The sequence below is a fragment of the Anastrepha ludens genome, chromosome 4, assembly GCF_028408465.1.
Source record: "Anastrepha ludens isolate Willacy chromosome 4, idAnaLude1.1, whole genome shotgun sequence".
Classification (NCBI taxonomy): Eukaryota; Metazoa; Arthropoda; class Insecta; order Diptera; family Tephritidae; genus Anastrepha; species Anastrepha ludens.
The window spans coordinates 2,976,489-2,997,431 of NC_071500.1; the positions used below are offsets into that span (position 1 = coordinate 2,976,489).

Consider the following 20,943-nt stretch of genomic DNA (forward strand, 5'->3'; position numbering starts at 1 on the left):
GTCAAGTCTTTTTCCACCTGACCTTTCCAACGCAGTGGGGGTATTCCTCTTTTTCTACTACCACCAGCTGGTACTGCATCGAATACTTTCAGAGCGCGAGCGTTTGTTTCCATTCGGACTTATGCTTACGTCGTGGTAAAGCTCATACAGCTCATTCCATCGCCTACGATACTCGTCGTCGCTAACGGGCAAAGGACCTAAAAATCTTCTGCGTCGAAATTTTTCTCTCAAACACTCCAAGTGAGGCCTCATCGGATGTTGTCATCGCGAAAGCTTCTGCGACGTACGATAGGACGGGCATGATAATAGCCTTGTAAAGTGGTACTTTTGTTCATCGAGAGAGGACTTTACTACTCAATTGCCTACTTAGACCAAAGTAGCACTTGTTGGCAAGAGAGATTCTCCTAGATAAACAAAGTTTCTTACAACCTCGAAATCGTAACTGTCAATAGTGACGTGGGTGCCGATGCGAATGGGTCTCTTCCAAGACCTATCGTGTTGTGAAAATCTGGTCAATTGTGGATTTTTCAGGTCTAAAGCCACACGTATAAGGTTCAATCAGTTGGTATTATTATAGGTATTAACTGTACAAAATTGTTTCTTAGTCGGCTAAGGCGGTTATTGCTTGCGATCACAAAATTTTCATCAGCCTGTGCACTCAATTATGCACCTCGGCTGCAAGGCTCACGCTAGCATTCCCCCCAGTCGTCACGCACAAATAAATAAATGAAGCTTCCCAAAAAAACGAGAAACAAATCATTGTCTCCAGTGTCTGCCATAATTTAAATATGTTTTTTTAGAAATTGATTACATCACAAACAAAAATTTCATTGCGATTCGGAAAGTGATTACAAAGACCAGCACAAAAAACGGTCGAATCAATATATTTAGGAGCCTGCTGGCAAGTGTGTCTCTCGACAGCTTGGAGTACTCGTACAATAGTTGTTTCTGGCACCACAACCTAGTCTAAATAGCAAATATTTCAGCGAATGCTAAACACAATTATTAACATGTTGTATTTATATTTAAACCATTGATATATACTTAATTTTATTTTACTTCTTTTTATGTTTGGTTTTGCCGCTCGTTGGCGCTGAACGGAGAAGTGAAATAATTCAAATGTTTCTCTTTTAGCTAATTTTAAAATAAAATGAATTACATTTTCTTTGCCTTAGGCAAATACGACAAAGACACAGTCTTCGCCAATTCACTTCTTCGTCAGCTTGGCTATTCGGTAAACGTATGAAAAGCTCTCAGTCCTGGCTGAAATTCGCAACGATGCGGACATTCGTTTGGCGTTAGACGCTCGCTGCAACTGACAGTTGCGCTGTGACAAAAAATAAATCTATTTTAAAACTCCTTAAAATACTAGCAAATACGATGTGCCACCTACGAAGAAGCAAATTGTTGGCTGCAAGTGTCTAATACTTTTTAGTGATAGTTCGTGCAGCCTTATTTTTTATTACCGTGTCTTCATTCGCCAGCATACATGCATACGTAATTTTTCCAACTTAACTGCTCTTGCAGTAACCGTTATAACCGTTAATCGCTGGTGAATTGAAAAAAAATGTAATTTGTTTTAAATGTCACATAGTCAGACCACCGAGCTAAGAAACAAACAAAACGAACAAGAAAATTAATTTATTTTTATAATATACAAAAAATCACAATTTTGAACGAAAATTTGTTATGCCTGCCCGCGGGCGTATGTGTGTTTAAAAATAGCGAAAGCCAAAAAACAAAAACAAAAACAAACTGAACATATACGAACGAAAATCTGCGTCGATTCTTGACTGATTGTCAGCAGTAGCCACAATTACAAAGTAAATTGGTCTACAATTACCTTACCCCGACCTGGCTGTCAGAGCGGTATTCCCCGATTTTATCTATTCATAACAAAGCTTTTATGAAAATGAACCCCCGACGATCGGCTTCAGTTGGCGCTTTGCCGCGGGAGAAGAAGCATTTCGTATCGCGAAACGAAAGCAGTAGTGGAGCCACACTTGACGTTCGTTGCGCTTGTCAATACTTTCAATGCGACTCGCTACTTCCCGAACGGGTAAATCCCGTTGGTGACTCACGTCCCACTTCAACCATGGGTTTCCATAGTGATCTAGGTAGTGAACATGAACATCTGCATTCCCCAAACCACTTTCAGCCCGTTAATTTGGACACTACAGCACAATTGGATCAGTTGTCTACGCGAAGTTACAATATCGGAGGGCACTTGCACATGGACATTGATCGCCTCTCAATGCGAAGTGTGGGTGCACAACGCGCACTTGATCATAGTACTGCACAAGTAGACGTTTCTTTCGTAGATAAATATCCTGAATTAGAAGAGGTGGCCCGCTCACGTGGATTGGTGGTACGTAGCATCTCTGATGCGAAAGAAAATGAAATGGGTGGCCCAGGCACATTTATGGCAGGTCAACGTGGCCGTCAGATGTCATTGAGTCGAATGTCCAATAGTGGCATGCGTGAGCCAGACACTTGGTCAACGCGTAGCGTTACTTCATTGCGTCGCATCTCCCGATCTCCATCCAAATCCGACCTATTCGTGGCTGATATTAATATACCAACAACGCGTTCGGAGAGATTTGAGATACGCTCCACTAGCACCAGTCGTCGCACTTCGAACGTCGATTTATCACACTTTGTCTCACATCGAAGAGCATCTGCTTTTATGCCTACCACTGATATTTCGCCAGTGAGTCCGCTTGTTACCTCGCCACAGCCTCAGCAACTGAGTCAGCAGTTGGCAGCGCCCACACTGAATCTAATAGCGCCCACGCCAACCACTAATGCTGTGGATATGCGGCCTGATTTTGAACGTGCAACGACATCAAGACAAAGGTCGCCCTCTCCGTCCACTACGGATTATCGTATTGCTAAGCCACCCGTATCCACAGACTATATGCGTCCAGACGAAAATAAGGAAAATATACATTACCCTCCTCTGGGCGATGTGATGCCTCAGAACCGGCCGATCGACGTCTCACGCTTTTCTTCCTATCCGGATAACAATTTATGGGAGATATCTCCGCGGCCGTCAACTAAGCCCACAGTACCATGGAGACCTTTTGGAAGAGCCAATTCACCGAAACCTATTGTAAATGTGCCAATTACCACCTCCAAAGATCCATTGCAACAAGAAGTTGCCGAGTTGGAAAATATAGCAGCAAACAGAAATATTGAAGATATTTATGACAATATTCGATTGCAGACAACACAACCTCCTTCACTTGGGGGAGATAGAGTACACCCTCCGTCATTGCATCCTGTTGAGGAAACGAACATACAAATAATCAGCAAAATACCGACTGTAGATATCGATCAGCTCGTGCGAAGCGAGACACAAAAGGCAGTCGCGGCCAGGTTGCGTTCGAAGTCACCTTCGCCAAATCGGCCCCAATCGCCTCATATAATGGACACATTGCAATTGCCCGGTACAGATTCTTCAGCTACCTTATCCCTTGACGCAGTTAGTAAGCAACAAGCATTGAAAAGACAACGCTCTCCAGAACGAAATATATCACCGGATCGTAGTAAAAAGCCTGCCCCTAATTCTCAGCGCATGGAAGCACAAACCATTGAAATGTATTTCAGCGACATAAATAATGAAATACCGCTGCAAGATATACCACCAGAAATTAAAACCTCGTACACATCACGCTTTAAATATATGTTTACGTCTAATAAAAGCGGGGAAACAGCATTAGTTGAACCGATTTTTACACTAAGGCGCCAACAGTCCCTATCGCCTGTGCGTGGAAAATCACCGTCACCGACTTCACCGAAGCGCGAGAAGTCACCTTCACCAGTGCCAGTCAAGCTGGTGAGCATATTTTCCAAATCCAAACGTACGCCAATGTCCATAGTCGCTGGTAACTCAGCTGTCGTTACAAAACCTTCAGAAAAAGAACCAATGTCAGTGAAAGTGACGGAGACCTTCTCCCTCAAAGTTGACGAAATGGACCAATACAACGCTCGACCATCTAAACCACCACCAAGTTCCCTTCAACCTACACCACCCATTACTGCATACAGCAGCCGTGAAGACTTTTTGACTTCAGAGCAAACTTCCTCAAATATAGCAGATACGTTTGCACCCATTGTAATACCTTCAATACGCAGGGATCAGTTTATGGCCGGAAACAGAACATTTTATTCAAGCGAAATTGATTCACATTCGCGACGCAGCGAGACCGAGCTTAATAGAGCTAGTAAGGAAACATCTATAGGTAGCGGAAGTGGTATTCACTTCCATATCCCCAAAGGTACACTAATTTCCGTACCCATAAATATCGGCAGTGGTAGCAGTGGAGATTTGGGTCATCAATTACCACCACTTGGAACTTCGCAACACAGCCTGCCACGCCCCCCATCTGCCGATGGGCGGATGGGCAAGTCAAAATTGGTACGTAAATCATCCTTTATGGATGGACGAACACAGTCGCAAGACCGAGCACGAAAATTGCACGGCTCGCATGAAGATTTGTATAGTACGCGAATGACAAAAACGGTTAGTTTCAATTTCGATGAACGCAAATCGCGTTTGTCAAGTTTTGAAAGCTCTAGCCAGTCTCATCAACAAAAAGATAAAAGAGAATTTCTCGAAAGGACGTACTTTTCTCGGTAAGAATAAAATCCAATGTCGTCCCTCTGACAACTCTTTGAGTGAAAGTTTTCTATTCTTACATATATACTGAAACAAAACAAACAGCGACACTATTCACGAAAACTAAAACATATTCCCTTATACATATATATGTACATCTTCATACATATATTTGATTACCTCATGTACGGTCATTCATTTGCTACCTCTCTACAATACTAACTGCACCAACTTTTTAAAAGCTTACACAATTTCTTTTATTTCGAAAATGGTTGTTTTATTTATGGTTGTTTTATTTTTTAGTGATCATGAATACGAACCGATCGCATCCCCTTCGAGTGAAGAAATCACCTCAACGCAGCAGTCTGAAATATCAAATCTTTCCCGGAATATTGAGAAGTTGCACGAAGAAATCACAGAGGCAGAAGATCTTCAGCAAGATTTGGAGGAACGTTATTTAAGTTCAGAAGCCACAACTCCTCGTACGGAGTCACGTACTGATTATGACATACACACTAGTCAGGTCGATTCAAGTGCCTTGGAAGAGCTGCCGTTAAAGCCAGAAAATCGCAAAAAAGGCTTTATGGCCAGCGCACAGGATCGCACTCGCAAAATGCAGGCTGGTATAAAGAGTCAGGCCGGAAAAATCAAAACAAAGTTGCGTACGCCTGCCAAGAAACCGGCATCATCGAGTCCAAAAGCTAAAGAGCGCAAGCGATTTAAGGCACCCGAGTTCTCGAAAATTAAAATGCCAGAAATTAAACGTCCTGACATGTCGAAACTTAAAGACTTCAAACGTCCAGAATTCACGAAATTCAACAAACCAGATATGTCGAAATTTAAACTACCCGACAAATTCTCTACACTTAAACTTAGAAGGAGTAAATCATTTAAGGAAAATGAGGGTCAGGACGAAGAATTGGAGACAGATATCACACCTGCTACGCAACCACAGAAAAAAATGTTCGAATTCAATTTCGGCACCTATCCAAGAGCATTCCGCAAGAAGAAGCCTGTAGAGTCGCAAGCATCAGTTGGACCTGAAACTCCCACTGAAGGCGTGAGTGTGATTCCGAGCACTGAAACACAACCATCTCTTGAATCATCTAGCTCCCCACAGGGAGATCGAGGACCGGGACCTGTGCGCTCGCGTTGGGCCGATAAGTTCTCAGACGTAAGCTATAATGATAGCGAAGGCTCCCGTTACCGTCGCTACGGAAGCGAACAAGAGAGCTTTGACCGAGAATCGTCACTGGAGCGGCGAATGAAGGATGATTTAGAAGAGACTGAAAGCGAACCACAAGAATTAGGAATAATGGGCGGCGTTGCTGATACAAAACAATTTGCTGAGTTTGATGAGGAAAACCGAGCTATACACGAAATTTCCAAAATGCGTGCTGGAGAATTCAGAAGGCGCCCCATAGTTCATCAAGACTCTGATCTTCGATCAGAAGATAGTAAAGAGGTAGAGGGATGGACAGAAAAAGAAATTGAAAAGAACAAATTGTTGCGCAAAGCTGAGCTAGAGGCAGAAGCGAGTTATTTGAAATATCCCTCCGACGATGGATTGCCACAGGAAACCCAGTCAACTGCCAGCTCAGGCAAAAAAGTGGTAATGGAAGAAATCGACGACGATGAATTTTTCTTACGCAAGCGAGGAATCTCCGAAGATAACATCGAATTACGGCAGTACATAAGTAATGCCATACGTGAAGGGTACGATAGACCAATAAATGCCTTGGAGCATGTAGGACAAACCAATGAACAAATGGAGTACAGGGATTACGATATTCCACCACCGAAACCAAAGCGATTACATAAAAACTCTCGACCACAAGATATATCACAAGATATCGAATCCCAGCGCAGCGAATACGGCGATGACCTTTCTTTGTCGCAAAATGGCAGTGACTTCTTTACTGCTCCAAAACGTCCATTGCGAAAAGGGCGCAGTCGCAGCAAATATTCAATGGATAGCCAAGATTTCCCGGTCGCAGAAAACATACGTCACGAGTCGTATTTTGATGATGACGAGGAATATTTGCGCCCACCACGTAATAGTTACAAAAACAACGATGAAGAGGAAATGAATGACTTAAACATCGTCGGTAAACCAGTTTTCCCAGGGGACATTGAGGGTGTCAACGATGGAGCGCCGATACCACAAGCACCACGGCGCCGAAAACGGGACACAAGTGACAATTCAATGGATAAGGATTCGTATATGAATGGTTTTGGTGGTCGTTCGGTATCAAATAGTCGTTTACAACCAACCGAAGATGTAAGTGCGATCACCGCAAAAGCAAACACCTTAACGGCTCCTTTAATATTATTAATCATTTAGGTAATAGTTTATCGCACTGAGCATGAATATCCTATTTCTCTTACTTCATCTGAGAAATTCACACCCACAATGGAGAGCCGAAAATCCAGACCGACTTCCAGATTTGAAGAAGAAGACCGAACTTCGCCTGAAGCCGAATCAATGAGATTTGATGAAAATGGTGAGCCACAGGGAGACAAGTTTATTATCGATATGATGGAGAACGATGGGTAAGTAAAATGGCTGTATGTACTATGTCGCTATTCAATTCATTTGTATTTTTTTTTATATAACTTCCCGAAGTTATGCGATTGTACGGAAGGAACACTTGCCGAAACCAACACCACCAGCTCGTAGAAAGAAATTTTCACGATCGCCAGGTGAACGTTTCACTACCATATCTAGTGGATTTGCCAAGGACCGCACACCGCCGCCGCCAGAGCGACCACCGCCGCCGCAGGCATATACGCCGTCCACAATGGAGGAACCAGTCCCACCCCGACGAAAATCCACTTCTAGCGTAGATATGACGCCGCAAATGTAAGAACGACAATTGAAAACAAGCTGCTACAATTTTTAGTTGTCAAACACGTTTGAAGGCAAAATTTATAAAAAATTTTAGTTTAAAAAAAATTTATGCATTGCTGTGTTGGCTAACTTTTTATCACTGAATGCACCTTATTTTTTATGCTTAATTAACTAAACGTCCATTTTGTTTTATTTTTTGTTAATATTTAAAGTATTTACTTTTATATAACTGTATATATAAGTAATGTTATGCAGATTAAGTGCATGAGGCAAAAATTTGAAGGGGGCCAAAACAAGTCGCATTGCATCACTAATAATAATTATATGTAGTCTATTAATCTTATGTGCCTTTGTTTATGTGTGTGTGTCGGTTTGCACAAGACTATCAGCATTCGAATTTATAAGAAATTCAACATGATTTCTATTTCACATAAAAAATAGAACGATTGTCATTAATTAAACACCATTTGAATAACCTCCACCAAAAAATCTATATGAGGTAATACGCTAAACTCAACTGGTTCTAGCTGAGTGAGAAGTGGCCTAGTCTAGCTAAACAACAGATTCTCTGAACCTCTGCCCTTAACTTTTGAAGCAAAACGTGTATGCACCGACCGATAACACTCGGCATACGCTGTAACTGTTTAAGGTCCAAGGACTCCTCCAGTATGACGCCCAAACCAAGCTATTATATACCTCCATATAAAGGGCGATCAATTTAGAGGTATCGGATTTTAAATTGAAATAAAACAACGAAAATTCAACTTGATTGGGCAATCTTTATTATTTTTGCGTAGAATCATTCATGACATCTATTTTTGACCTTAACTGCGCCGTAATTCGGTCATCCGTAAATACCAATTTTCAATGACTCGCTGTAGAACTTCGTCCGGTATCTCGGGAATAACTTTAGTAATGTTGGCTTCCATTGTATCAACCGAAGTTAGTTTATCCACAAAGCATTCAGATTTTACATATATAATTAGCGCGTACAGGGTGTTTGGCCGAGCTCCTCTTCCTCTTTTTCTGGTCCGAGACGAGAGATAAATTGCTCACTTAAACGACAACGCAGTAAATCCATTGTTTCACGGGCTGTATGGCAAGTAGCGTTTAATGGCGCGATAGGTTCGCCATTCACTGTTAATTTGGCGCCAGTCTCGTCTTTGAAAAACTATGGGCCGATGATTCCTCCAGCCCATAGGCCGCACCAAACGCTTGTTTTCATGGATGCAATGGTCTTGAATGGCTTCGGGTTGCTCTACAGCCAAAATACTGCAATTTTACGTATTGACGTATGCTCATCGCTGAACAAAATTCGGTTTCTGAGCGTGCGATGAACACTTTTCAGAGAGTGTCGATTTTCCTAAAACAATTGTACGATTTATAAGCGGTGTTGAGGCGGTAGACCTTTCCATGATGAGATTTCAATGAATACTGAAAAAAACTATGTGTTTAGTTTGACAGTAGTCATGCGTAATCTGTCAAAAAACCCTATTGAAAAAAGTTCCTCCAATCAGATCACCCTTTATAAATACATATTGGCGCGTAAACATATTGGGTGTTTGACCGAACTCCACCTATTTGTTGTAAACGTCTTAATATTGTTCCATAAATGGAGGAACCTTTTCCAGCCGTTTTAACCTTTTTTTATGAGGAGAGTTGCCATGGCAGAAATACACTCGGAGGTTTGCCATTGCCTGCCGAGGGTTGAGTTCAAGTGGTGAATTATCTAACTCTCTATTGGATTAATTTTGGTGTTTCACTGAGATTCGAACCTACGCTCTCTGCGAATTCCGAATGGTAGTCAAGCACCAACCATTCGGCTAGGGCGGCCGATAGCGGTCGCCCCTCGGTAGGCAATTTCAAACCTCCGACTATATATTTCTGCCATGAAAAAAGCGCCTCATAAAAAATATCTGCCCATCGGAGGTGGCTTGAAACTGTAGGTCCCTCCATTTGTGGAACAACATCAGGACGCACATCACAAATAGGAGGAGGAGCTCGGCAAAACATTAAAAAGGGTGTAAACACCAATTACACATACATACACACATTGAATTAATAGATGTATAATTAATGTGATAAAAAAACTAATTTCCTCTTGTTGAGAAAGCTGTGCTAAAATTTCATATGAAACCATTTGTTTTATTTTATTTTTAGCTTTCAATTTCCTTAAAAAGTTGTATGTTATTGTTAGGGTGCATAAAGCACATACATCCTGGGCAGGCCTAACTTCTCCTCCAGTTTAAGATGTTGATGTTGTGCTACTTATGGGGGTTGCTAAAGTTTCACGCTTCCACTAAACGACCGATGGTATTTTTAAAAAAAGTTCCCTTGACAGAAAGGCCAAGGTCTTCATTTTGCAGTAGGTTTCGATCGCACAGCCTACTGCCGATATTTTTTTCCAACAACACAGTTTAGATCTGAGCTCTTCTTTGTATTAGACCGTGGTCAATGTCTTTTTATTAGTTCTAACGTGAATTTCTTGATGCATGTCTTCATTGATATTTGTTGCTATTCTTATTCGCATTGGCGAATAATAGATTTTAGTAAATAGAGGGTGTTTTTTTTAGAGGTTAGGTTTTCAAGTTGGCACTACTTTTTTCGTAGATGGTATTTTTGACAGCTGTCACTTGATTTATGCTCAGTTGGGTTTGCCATTTCATAATGAATAGACTTCCACCTGAACAAACGCGTCGCACGTTCGGTGAATGGGCCCAAAACGAGATGGCCACCGATCCCGATTTTCACAAGAAAATTTTGTTCAGCGATGAAGCTCACTTTTGGTTGAATTGGTATGTCAATAAGCAAAATTGTCGCATTTGGAGTGAACATAATCCACAAGCCATTGCTGAGACGCCGTTACATCCTCAAAAAGTCACTGTTTGGTGTGCTCTGTGGGCAGAGGGAATCATTGGTCCATATTTCTTTAAAAATGAAGCCGGCCATAATGTTACAGTCAATGGAGAGCGCTATAGAGCCATGATTAATGACTTTTTCGTGCCTGAATTGGACGATGTTGATGTGGACGACCTTTGGTTCCAACAAGACGGCGCTACATGCCATACAGCCAACGCAACAATCGATTTATTGAAGGAAACTTTTGGTGAGCGCATTATCTCGCGCCGTGGACCTGTGGCGTGGCCTCCAAGATCGTGCGATATAACACCGCTGGACTATTTCTTGTGGGGCTATGTGAAGTCGCTTGCCTACGCAGATAAGCCCGAGACGATTGACGTCTTGGAAGAGAATATTCGGCGCGTTATTGCTGACATACGGCCCCAATTGCTGCAAAAAGTGGTCGAAAATTGGGCCTCTCGGCTGGAATTTATTCGAGCCAGCCGCGGCGGCCACTTGCCCGAAATCATTTTTAAAACATAATGGCAAACCCTTATCTTTATAATAAAGCTAAATTCTTGGCCATAACATTAAATTATGTACGTTTTATTTCATCTTGAAAACCTAACCTCAAAAAAAAAACCGTTTATTTGCACCAGGCTACTACATACATACATTCAAACATATGTCATGCTGTTAAAGTTGAGGGTTTTCAATTTTTGATCTAGACTCGTAATTGTATGTATATTTCTGACTCACTGTAGCCTACTAACGCCTAGACGATGTGTTTGGCTTAGGTTAGGGTGAACTGGTTGACTTGCAGTCGCGCAGAGGCGCTATCGGTCCATAGTGATACCAGATGGAGTTCATGTGTTTGTGTTTTAAAATAGTCCACCCGCATGGTGCCTGTTTCTATTGCGAATTTAAGGAGGCATTTCCAACTTGCTGCTTATTCTTATTCTTTTATTATAGGTTTGCCCCTGTTTTTCTTCACACAATTTACAGATACATATAACATTATGTTGGTTGGTTGAAGTGGTGATTCATTCAGAATCCAACTTGTTTAACGGTTATTTACAGCATGACCCTTATTGGGTTGTTGACATGTAAGCCAGACAGTTGTTCGAGACTCTCGAACAGCCCTTGTCACATGGTCGCTCTTATTCTGGTAAACTTAACGATGCCGTTTATTCCAGTTTCGGGCGGATTACATCGTTTCTAATGCAATCTAATCGTGTTTTCCTGCGATTGGTCGGAGTACTTGCATTTTAGTTGAACGCATCAGTTTTGGTCATGTTTTCGTCTAGTTCGTTTTTGTTCATATTCGTTGTTAAATATTCGTACTGACTTTCGTATTTGACAAAATGCGGGGATAGAAAAGACCCCGTTTTCCGCTATATCGTTCATTACCTCGTTCCCTCCCTAATGGCCTGTAACCCAATAGAAATGTAGCTTACAGACGATGTGTAAGTTTGCCATTAATATGGAATTTACTGCATCTCTATTACTCACAGCTTTACATGCCTACCTAAGGTTCAGGAAAATATTATTGTTATTAATAAAAAATATTTATACAATTACGCTAATATAGTGCAACCAAACACACACGCAAATATACAAATGTACACACTACATCTACATGCAGACCTGCATACATTAATATATTCATACACACTTACATACATATAAGTATGAGCGTAGAAGAAAATAAAAATCAATCAACGCATTGCTTTTTCTTTTGGTGTTGTTTCTTTGTTTTTGATGTTTGTTAAATTATATTCTTTGGATGCTTCCTTTGTTGTTGGTTTAGGGCTTGGCTTTTTAGTAGCAGCAGCCAATGTATTAATAGTATTACCACTTTTTAATTTGCCTCCAATTCTCACTTTCCGTCCTTTCAAACGAAACTCTCCGTAGACTGGATGACGATTATGAAGAGCCGGAAGCGTTGCAACAGGAGCGTCCGGAATCACCACGTGATTTGCAATCCGGAGAGATTATAAACAAAATGAAATTCCGACCATTGCCCCCTCCTCCTCGCCCACCGCGCGAAAAGCGCCAACGCACCGAAAGCAAAAGTTTGGCGCACAGTGCTTTCAGTTCGCTGCATGACCGCGATATCGGTGATGAAAAAATTGCCACATCCTCCACTGCTGATAGTTACGATCCGACCGATGTTGATTTAGATGAGGAAGAAACGCATATACCTGAAGTTGAAGTTTCCACACAGACAGACCCTTTACCGGACGACTTTGAATGCGAGGAATTCGAAATTACCGATGATATGAGAATTATTGAACCGCGCATAAACAGCATGAGAAAAACGTTAGATGAGTTATTGAGAGAAGAGGAGATGAAATCTAAAGATTCTGAAGAGTCTGCACCTCAGCTCACCGAAGAAGAACAATTAACGCGCGGATTGCAACGATTCCGCGATGCTAACCAACGAAGCATGTCAGAGCGATCTCGCGCATCCTCGCAAGCCGATCGATCCAAATCTCAAAGTCGCCCACAGACACCCTCTGCCGTAGTTATTGAACGACGCGTATCAACGCCTATACCTAGCCAACAAAGTGAGACAATGCTGGAAGCGTCGCTAATTGTACGACCAATTGACGACCTAGATCTTGAAGAGGAAGAATTACGCAGAGAAGGCCTTCTAACCGATAGTTCACAACAAAGTAAGTCCGATGTGGAAGCGACCTCTCATGACGAAGAGGAAGAGTCAAAACATGCACTTAGCGACTATTCCATTGGCCCAAGCTCTGAAGAACTAAATGCTGCACTTGATGAGCTACGCGCTCAAGGTGATAGTAACTATGAAGAGGAAAAGGTTGAAAGTGAGAAGGGCGAAACAAATGAATTTGATTACAATGAAAAGATTTCAGACGAAGGTACACTTGCTTCAAATTATACTAATTACTTAGAAGAAGAAACGTCAGGGAGAGAGGAAGAGGATGAGCAACACGAAGGATACGAATTGTTATCTGAAACCAAAGAGATGGAAACGCTTCCATCTGCTTCTGAAGATGAGCAGAAAATAAATGAGAGCGAAAGTGCACCAATAGAAGAACAGAACCTTGTACAAGAGGAGGTGGACGCTTACGAAGCTGAAGGTGGCAGCCTAGACTATAAATTGGATTCAACGAACATTGTGGGATCCGAGTGCATAGAGGAAAACAAAGTTGTCGAAGAGCCACCATTACCCCCGCCGCGCCGCAAGTCAACAACAGTTGATATACCGCCCACACTCACTTATTTGGAAGAAGCTTCAAAGGAATTAACACCTGTGCCATCGTTGCTACCTGCGGCAGCGGTAGCAATATCCCCTCAACCTCAACTTCCCGCGCACTTAGGAGAACTTGAGGTTGAACGTTTACGTGTGCATGCACTTCAAGCTGGCCAAATTATGGTTGCACAGCTCCATGGCACGCAAATATCGGCCGAGGAATTAGAATGCAAATCGGGAAATTTGATTGTAAACAATATTGAAGGCTTCATTGAAGATATTGTAGGGCGCGTGCGCAGCTGCGACCGCAGCCAGTTACTCACGGTTGAAACACAAACTAGCTTGCAAGGGAGTGCCGAAGCGATATCTGCCGAAGAAAGGTCTCCTGTGAAGGAAGTTATCCCGCCTCCAAAACCGCCACGTCAACGTGACTTAGAAACAGCCAAGCGAACGACCGGTGCTTTCGACGAAATCGCTCTTCAACAGCTAAGAAACTACGATGAAGAGACTCAAACTGATCCGGCGTCGTTCCCAACTAATGTCAACGCCCCACCTCCAGTATACACCACGACCGAGTATCTGCAATCATTACCGCCCTTGGGTTTCTATAATTTACGACGGGGCGACGAGCAACCATATAGCGGCAGTGGCGATGGTAATGAAGCCCCCCAACATAGGAGACATCACCATCATCATCATCGCCATCATCGCAGATGCGACTCGTCTTGTTCAGAATGCGAAGACTATGATGACTTGGCAGAGAGGGAAGAAACGCGCTCTCGTTCACATAGCAGACGCTCCCGCAGCAGTACACGCCCACCTCTCGAGCAACAAACTGTATCAAAGGCAGGCAAGCAATTCATATCAGCTTGCAGTTTGTCGATTGTTCAAATGATAAACCGTTTAACTGCCGCAATTCGAGGCGGTGAGCCAGACAAAAATATTGAAGCGCAGATACACCATATTCCGACATTGGTGGCCCTTTTCGTTGCCATATCGTTTACATTGATTGTATACATGCTTTCGGGCAAAAATGTGCACACTCATCATTGGGACTTTTTCAACCCACCAGGGAGTGGGCCACGTCAGTCATAGAATTATGTGGGTCACATATTTTTTAGTTCCTGTTTTTCCAGAGGTCGAATAAGCAATGCCCACACCAAGCCAGTGATAAGAGTTTTTTGCATTTTATGTTTTGGTGAAAATTCTAATATGAAATAGAATGGCCACGGGCTTATCTAAAGATAATCTAAAATATCACACCTTAAGTGACTGATTTGAGATCGGTAGGAATTGAGTATGATACGGCGATCTCTTTTTTAATGATTTCTGAAAGAAAGCTACGAAATACAATTTATTCAAAATATCTTATCATTTTATACGAAAACTAAACGAAGGAGTTTAAATCGACGACGAGCAACTTACTATGCCGATGGCGATTTCTGGAACTAACTCACACTAATTAACATATGTATATTGCATATATATTTGCATACCAATATGTAAATATGGATAGGATATATATTTTTGCAATGGAAATTTCAATACGAACCTAAAATTTAAAACCATATTATTGATGGCAACTCATATACATACTCGTATACAGGCATATATTAACTGTAAAATTAACTCGCATTGACACCGTATCAAGTATCATTCATTATACGTTTCGTAGTTTGTTTAAATTATTCATTTTTGAAATAATCGGTTACTTGAGTTATTTATTTTTAAGCAATCAATAGTAACGTATTTATTTGATCGCTCATAATTTATGTATTGTTATCTAATCTACAATATTTATTATTTAAAATAATTGTATTCAAAATTCAAACACACTCATATTTAGAAATACTGAAAGTGTACATTTTTTCAATAAAGCAAAGTTCAAACAAACTACATTTGTATGCTCGAGCCGTCTTACTACCTTCACGTTTAAAATGTTAATTTAAACACGCGCAGAAAAGGTGATTATTAAGTTTTTATATACATATATATTTTTATAGAAAACGACTTGTTTACAACTGGCTTACAGTAAAAAGTCCTCGTCATACTGAACCATCTCGCGGCGGTCTTTGTGACTGCCCTTCTGTGACGTGCTAGCCGCTGCAAAGCAAAGAAAGAAAGAAAATTATTAAAAGTTCATAAAAATGGAGATGTGAATATTCAACCTAAATACATACTATATGTATGTATATATGTAAGAGAATGCAACTATAATAATATAGTAGAACTATGACTTTGTGATTGAAAATGTGTCAGAATTTCGTAGTTCAACCCTTCGTTAGGAATTAAAAACATCGTACGATATTTATGGAACAATTATTCAATATGTCAAGAAATTACTAGATATAAAATTGTTTGCTCACCAATGGACGACCACACTGCCGATGACGTAGCATCGTTAATAGGCTCAATCTGTGGTTGTCGTCGAGCCAGTTGTACTTGCAAATTGATTCCGTTAACACTTTTTCCATGCATTTCCGCAATGGCGCGATCAGCAGACTCCGCTTTCGCAAAAGACACGAACCCTCGACTGCATAAAAATACTTTGTAACTTAATGAAAAATAGATATTTCCCACTCACCATTTTTCGATTTCCATTGACACGTTAACAATTGTGCCATAGTCATTGAAGGTTTTTTTCAAGAATTCTTCCGTTACCTTATTTCCTGACACAAAAATAGTATTGCCAGCCCGTGGTTTCTCCGACTGAGTTGAGTCCAAAGAGCTTTTATCATTCAGACCTCGTTCTTCGCGATCGCGTTCAGTGGCAAACTGCTGATAGAGATTCTGTATGCGCGGTTCTTCTTTTATTATCTCACTAATGATTGTCTCTTGTGCAACGTCATTTTGTGTAGAGGAGAATGGTTGATAAGCCGCAACACTTGCTTCTGGTGCGCGTTTCGCACGTTCTTGCCCCTTGGGGCGTTTAAAAGAAGTCTGATCCTGCTTCGTTTGCTGCTTTTGAATTGCGGGAATAGCACCACTTTTAATAAGTTTGCGGGCAACCTCCCGAGCATCGCGCGCATCTGTAGGGCGTTTTAGCGTAAGCGGTTTCTCTGGTTCCGGTTTTGGAGCCTTCAGGGCCTGCAATGCTTTTTTCTGCAAGTACGCAACAGTTCAAGATAGCTTTCAACCGAGCAATGGTGAAACCCATATTACCTTTTTCTTCAGCTTTTGATATTTGGCTTGAAGCATATGCTCCTCCTCTGTTAAATTTGATGGAAAATGTATGTAAACCATTATACGAATTAGTTATTAGGAAAAAATTAAACTCCTCACAATTACCACTCTAAATGTTTATTTCTGTTTGGCTTAGAATTGTCCAAAAAACATCGATGCAATGAAAAATCGATGTTTACCATTCGATGCATCGACAAAAATCTCGAGAAATGTAGGCTTCCAATATGTAATATATCGTAGCATCGATATATTTTTTTCGATGAATCGACTTTTATGCTTACAGTACATACTGATTTTATTTCCTATAAAAGTAGCTTCTTCAGTTTATTCGCTTTTCAACAATTATCAACAATTGTGGCATTCGATTTATTATTATATTGTTTTTAATTTTTATTGATACCCACAAGCTAATTTCCCTTCTATTTCTTGCAAATTTTCTGTTACTTCCCAGCCAGAATTACTTTCACGGTCCTCGCAATCTTCTAATCTATCATTCTTGCTATTTGCACTTACAAGCCAGTTTTGTTTATTTTACTGCTTGAAGAGGGAGAAACCCGAGATTGATAGAATACAAGCTTGCGTTATTCCAATTGCCGTAACGTCAATACAGTGAATAAACAAAAAAAAAAAAAAATAGGAAGAGTAAGCGAAAACAAGGGAAAATTGTCAAGCATAAGAAATTATATACCTCTTGCCACGGCGCCATCGCGAGAAATAGTAAAAAATGCTTTAGAGGTATTGTTATAACTCGTTGTTAAAACTAAACTTGGAAAGGCCAGAATTACAGATAGAATTTTTTCCGGATTCGTGACAGGAGACTATTTCAGCAATACAATAAACGATGTAAATATTTCTCGAGGGTACGTTCATGTAATTGTGCGAGCTAAAGCTAAAATTTCGTATATGCAACTTCAACGAAGGCCCTAGTATTCAGTGTGCCTGTTAATGTGAGGGTTATATTGTATATATCCCCTAAAAAAAATAATAATAATATATGCAACAATTTTTTCTTGTGACCCTGCAGCATTCATTGGGCAATACCATATTCTTCAGTTTGAGGACTTTTGTTTTTATCGTTACGGTATTAAACACGATCTTATGCCACGCTATTAGTACCGCATCACTTTGAAGCGGCCTTTATTATTGTTATCAAAAAGAAATGATTCGGTATATCGATTAAAAGTATCGATATAAAACTAAACATCTTGATATCAGCTCACAACGCGGTCTTATTTTACAAACCTTTGCTTTCGTATATGAAGTAAATTCCTCTATTATGGGGAAAGATCGAAAGCCTTTTAAGAATCAAAGCGGTTGGCGTCCACCGAAGCGTACTAATTATCCATCAGCGTCCAGCAAAGATGGTTACTATGGTAAAAGGGAAAATAAGCATGCAAGCATGCATAAGCGCGAGTAAGTCCCACATGTTTATAGTCCTCCATGCTCATTGATGAAATGTGTACGGGTTGGTTACAGATACGGTGTGAATACCAGGCTGAGTTTGCGTGAGGATCAAGTTGGTATAACTGAGTTTGTTAATGAAAGTGCTGGGTTCACTGGAATTGTGAAGTCACGGTTCTCCGATTTTCACGTAAATGAAATTGATCCAAATGGAAAAGTCTTGCATTTAAATGATTTGTCAGTTCCGAAATCGCCGGTCGAGAGTATGTTTGCTTAGCTCGTCGTAGGGTTTTGTATATAGTAAACACCTTATTATTCTTACAGCTCTCAACGAAGAAGAATTGGCTACTTCACGCGACCAGTTCGGTGGAATTATAACAGCAGATATATGGGAGAAAATTAGTGCATTGGCCGCAATGAAAGCAAAAGATCCAGCAGCTCACCCCATTGATATAAATGTTAGTAACTTAGACAAGGAAAAGCGCACACAAATACATAATATATTGAAACAATTATATGGGCAAAAGTTAGTAAGTTCGACAATTAATGAAACAAAGGATTCTAAAGAAGAGCGATTCGTAAGGATATCGAAGCCCAAGGGTAAACCAGGTATACTTACATTGGATTGTGTACGTCGAATAATTGTGCTAAATATATATACATATGCTAAAATTCAGGTGAGAACAGAAAACAATGGACCTTCCCTGGAGAATATGTACACTTCTTACTATATAAGGAAAATATGGAAACAAGCGAGGCAGCATCAAGATTAGCTTCACGTATGTGGTATGTTGCTCTTCAAATTTTTAACGTTTGTATGAGTTTTAAAAATTGGTATTTAACCTCTCAGTTTGCACCCCTCACAAATAAATTACTGTGGTACGAAAGACAAGCGCGCAAAGACGACACAGAAGTTTTGTATAAAACGCCGCGAGCCCTCACATATCCTGAGCGCTGCACAAATGTCCAAAGTTCGCATAGGGAATTTTGAGTTTAGTAACGATGTGTTAAAGTTGGGTGATTTAAAGGGAAATCAATTCAGAATCGCTCTACGCCATGTCAATGGAGATGAAGACAAAATCGAGGAAGCACTGCAGAATTTGCGTGACAACGGTTTTCTAAATTATTTCGGCTTGCAACGATTTGGTAATCATCCGGATATACCCACTTATGAAGTTGGCGTAGCACTTTTAAAATCAGATTATAAAACGGTAAATAGTTAAATCTATAGTTACTTTAGTATTAAATCCCATTAGTCGCAACAGGTTGAGTAATGAATCATATATTTTATAGGTTGCTGAATTGATCTTAAAACCTCGCGCAAATGATGTTTTTTTTATGGATAAAATACGGAATAAATGGTGGACAGATCGTAACTCTGCCGCTGCGGCCGCAATGTTTAAATCGAATGATTGTATCGAAAAAAAACTGCTAGAAGGATTGGCGAAATATGGCGAAAATGATTATTCTGCGGCATTACGAAAGGTGGGACATCTGAATAATGGCTGGATTATAACAAATATTTATTTATGTTTTCTCGGGCGCTTTTGAATAATAGATACCTCGCAACATGTTACTGCTCTATCCTCATGCATTTCAAAGTCTAGTGTTTAATCGCATTGCATCACGTCGTATACACAAATTTGGATTGAAGCTGATACCAGGCGATTTGGTATATCGCAATAAAGAAGAAGTTGATGGTGTCATTGAAGAAACCACAATAGAAGCTATTGTCGAAGATAGTAAAGAAGGCAATGAGGCCAAGGAAGAGGTTGCCCCCTCAACAGAAAGTACTAATTCGCAAAATTGCACAGTTGCGAATGAAGCCAGCGATTCTATTTTCAAGAGAAAAGTCAAAGCACTGAGCATAGAAGATATTTCTAGCGGTAATTACACACTTTTTGATGTAGTGCTGCCTTTACCTGGCTATGATATAACATATCCGAACAATGAAGTTGGGACATGGTATGAGGAAATTCTGGAAGAATATGGACTATCATCGGAAAAATTACGTCACAATGTGAAAACGTATGCCATGGCTGGAACTTACCGAAAATTATTAATCAGGCCTAGTGAATTAACATGGAAATTTCGAAAATACGCTTCTGCAGAGGAAACACTAATCGCATCCGATTGGGACTATATTACTGGTAAAGGGGATGGTATCGAAAAGGGTGATGAAGAAGGCAATTTAAAGGCTTTGCTGTTAGATTTCTGTTTGCCACAATCAGTGTATGCCACGATGTTAGTGAGGGAGCTATTAAAAATGGACACCTCTGCTATGCATCAAATGGAAATAGAATACAATGAAATGAATAAAGCAAATAATAGCAATCAATCAAAATCTAGCCCAAATGAAGACAAGGAACAAATGAGCTGTGATAAAAACGACAATGAATCGGATCCAGCAGCCGAAAAGCGAAAGTTTGAGTCTGATGTTTCCGAAGAAGTCGAAGTGAAAAAATCTAAAATAGATGGGTAAATGCAGTGCAATGTTTGCTTGTAGTAGTATGACCCACTAATAAATGAAAAAATGTTTGTGTATTTATAAAAGATATACAGTTTTTATAATAAAAACATTTCGAAATTATCTAAAACAATAACGTAGAAATATAAAGATGAATGACCATACTTTAATTTTCATAAAGAAAGGTTTAGTTCTTCATAAATATATGTCCCTGAATAAATTTACGCCACGTTTTTCAGCATCTAGCAGGAAATAAGGTGTATAATTTTTATTTAAAAGCCGTATTAATAATTTTATGATGTTTTTAATTAAATACGTATTTATTATTTCCCCGTTTCTCTTATCCCCCCGTTACA

The 20,943-nt window shown here is 40.4% G+C and overlaps 3 protein-coding genes across 6 annotated transcripts in view; 2 read left to right on the forward strand and 1 right to left on the reverse strand.

Moving 5' to 3' along the window:
- The window catches only part of LOC128860591 (uncharacterized), a 53,536-nt gene extending 38,310 nt beyond the window's left edge, over positions 1 to 15,226 (forward strand). For 3 of the 4 annotated variants that reach the window (XM_054098204.1, XM_054098205.1, XM_054098206.1), the window contains 4 exons: positions 4,925 to 6,902; positions 6,966 to 7,174; positions 7,248 to 7,484; positions 12,225 to 15,226. In XM_054098204.1, coding sequence (XP_053954179.1) covers positions 4,925 to 6,902; positions 6,966 to 7,174; positions 7,248 to 7,484; positions 12,225 to 14,631 — 4,831 coding nt within the window. In that variant the 3' untranslated portion in view covers positions 14,632 to 15,226. Of the gene's footprint in view, positions 1 to 1,239; positions 4,639 to 4,924; positions 6,903 to 6,965; positions 7,175 to 7,247; positions 7,485 to 12,224 lie in introns of those variants that run through there. The other variant, XM_054098208.1, reaches the window with a different exon arrangement.
- Positions 15,227 to 15,523: 297 nt separating this feature from the next.
- Positions 15,524 to 16,887, reverse strand: LOC128860592 (negative elongation factor E). Its single transcript, XM_054098209.1, has 4 exons — positions 16,699 to 16,887; positions 16,121 to 16,638; positions 15,903 to 16,069; positions 15,524 to 15,639 (listed from the first exon to the last, which is right to left on the reverse strand). Exons 1-4 carry the CDS (start codon positions 16,777 to 16,779, stop codon positions 15,563 to 15,565), a joined length of 843 nt encoding a protein of 280 aa, XP_053954184.1. The 5' UTR covers positions 16,780 to 16,887; the 3' UTR covers positions 15,524 to 15,562.
- A 1,018-nt stretch (positions 16,888 to 17,905) lies between these two features.
- On the forward strand, positions 17,906 to 20,743 carry LOC128862135 (pseudouridylate synthase 7 homolog). The gene is made up of 7 exons (XM_054100598.1): positions 17,906 to 18,132; positions 18,196 to 18,383; positions 18,445 to 18,729; positions 18,798 to 18,906; positions 18,971 to 19,331; positions 19,414 to 19,605; positions 19,679 to 20,743. The coding sequence occupies exons 1-7, from the start codon at positions 17,996 to 17,998 to the stop codon at positions 20,600 to 20,602; spliced, it is 2,196 nt and encodes a 731-aa protein (XP_053956573.1). The 5' UTR covers positions 17,906 to 17,995; the 3' UTR covers positions 20,603 to 20,743.
- The last annotated feature ends 200 nt before the right edge of the window (positions 20,744 to 20,943 follow it).

What these genes read in the sequence shown, in the direction of transcription:
- LOC128860592 (XM_054098209.1), bottom strand. Translation starts at nt 16,779, where the DNA reads ATGGTTTACATACATTTTCCATCAAATTTAACAGAGGAGGAGCATATG. An exon ending in TCAATGGAAATCGAAAAATG is followed by an intron (nt 16,070 to 16,120) that starts GTGAGTGGGAAA and finishes ATTTTTATGCAG; the next exon opens with TCGAGGGTTCGTGTCTTTTG. An exon ending in GGCAGTGTGGTCGTCCATTG is followed by an intron (nt 15,640 to 15,902) that starts GTGAGCAAACAA and finishes TTTGCTTTGCAG; the next exon opens with CGGCTAGCACGTCACAGAAG.
- LOC128862135 (XM_054100598.1), top strand. Translation starts at nt 17,996, where the DNA reads ATGGGGAAAGATCGAAAGCCTTTTAAGAATCAAAGCGGTTGGCGTCCA. An exon ending in GAAGCCCAAGGGTAAACCAG is followed by an intron (nt 18,730 to 18,797) that starts GTATACTTACAT and finishes GCTAAAATTCAG; the next exon opens with GTGAGAACAGAAAACAATGG. An exon ending in TAAAATCAGATTATAAAACG is followed by an intron (nt 19,332 to 19,413) that starts GTAAATAGTTAA and finishes TATATTTTATAG; the next exon opens with GTTGCTGAATTGATCTTAAA.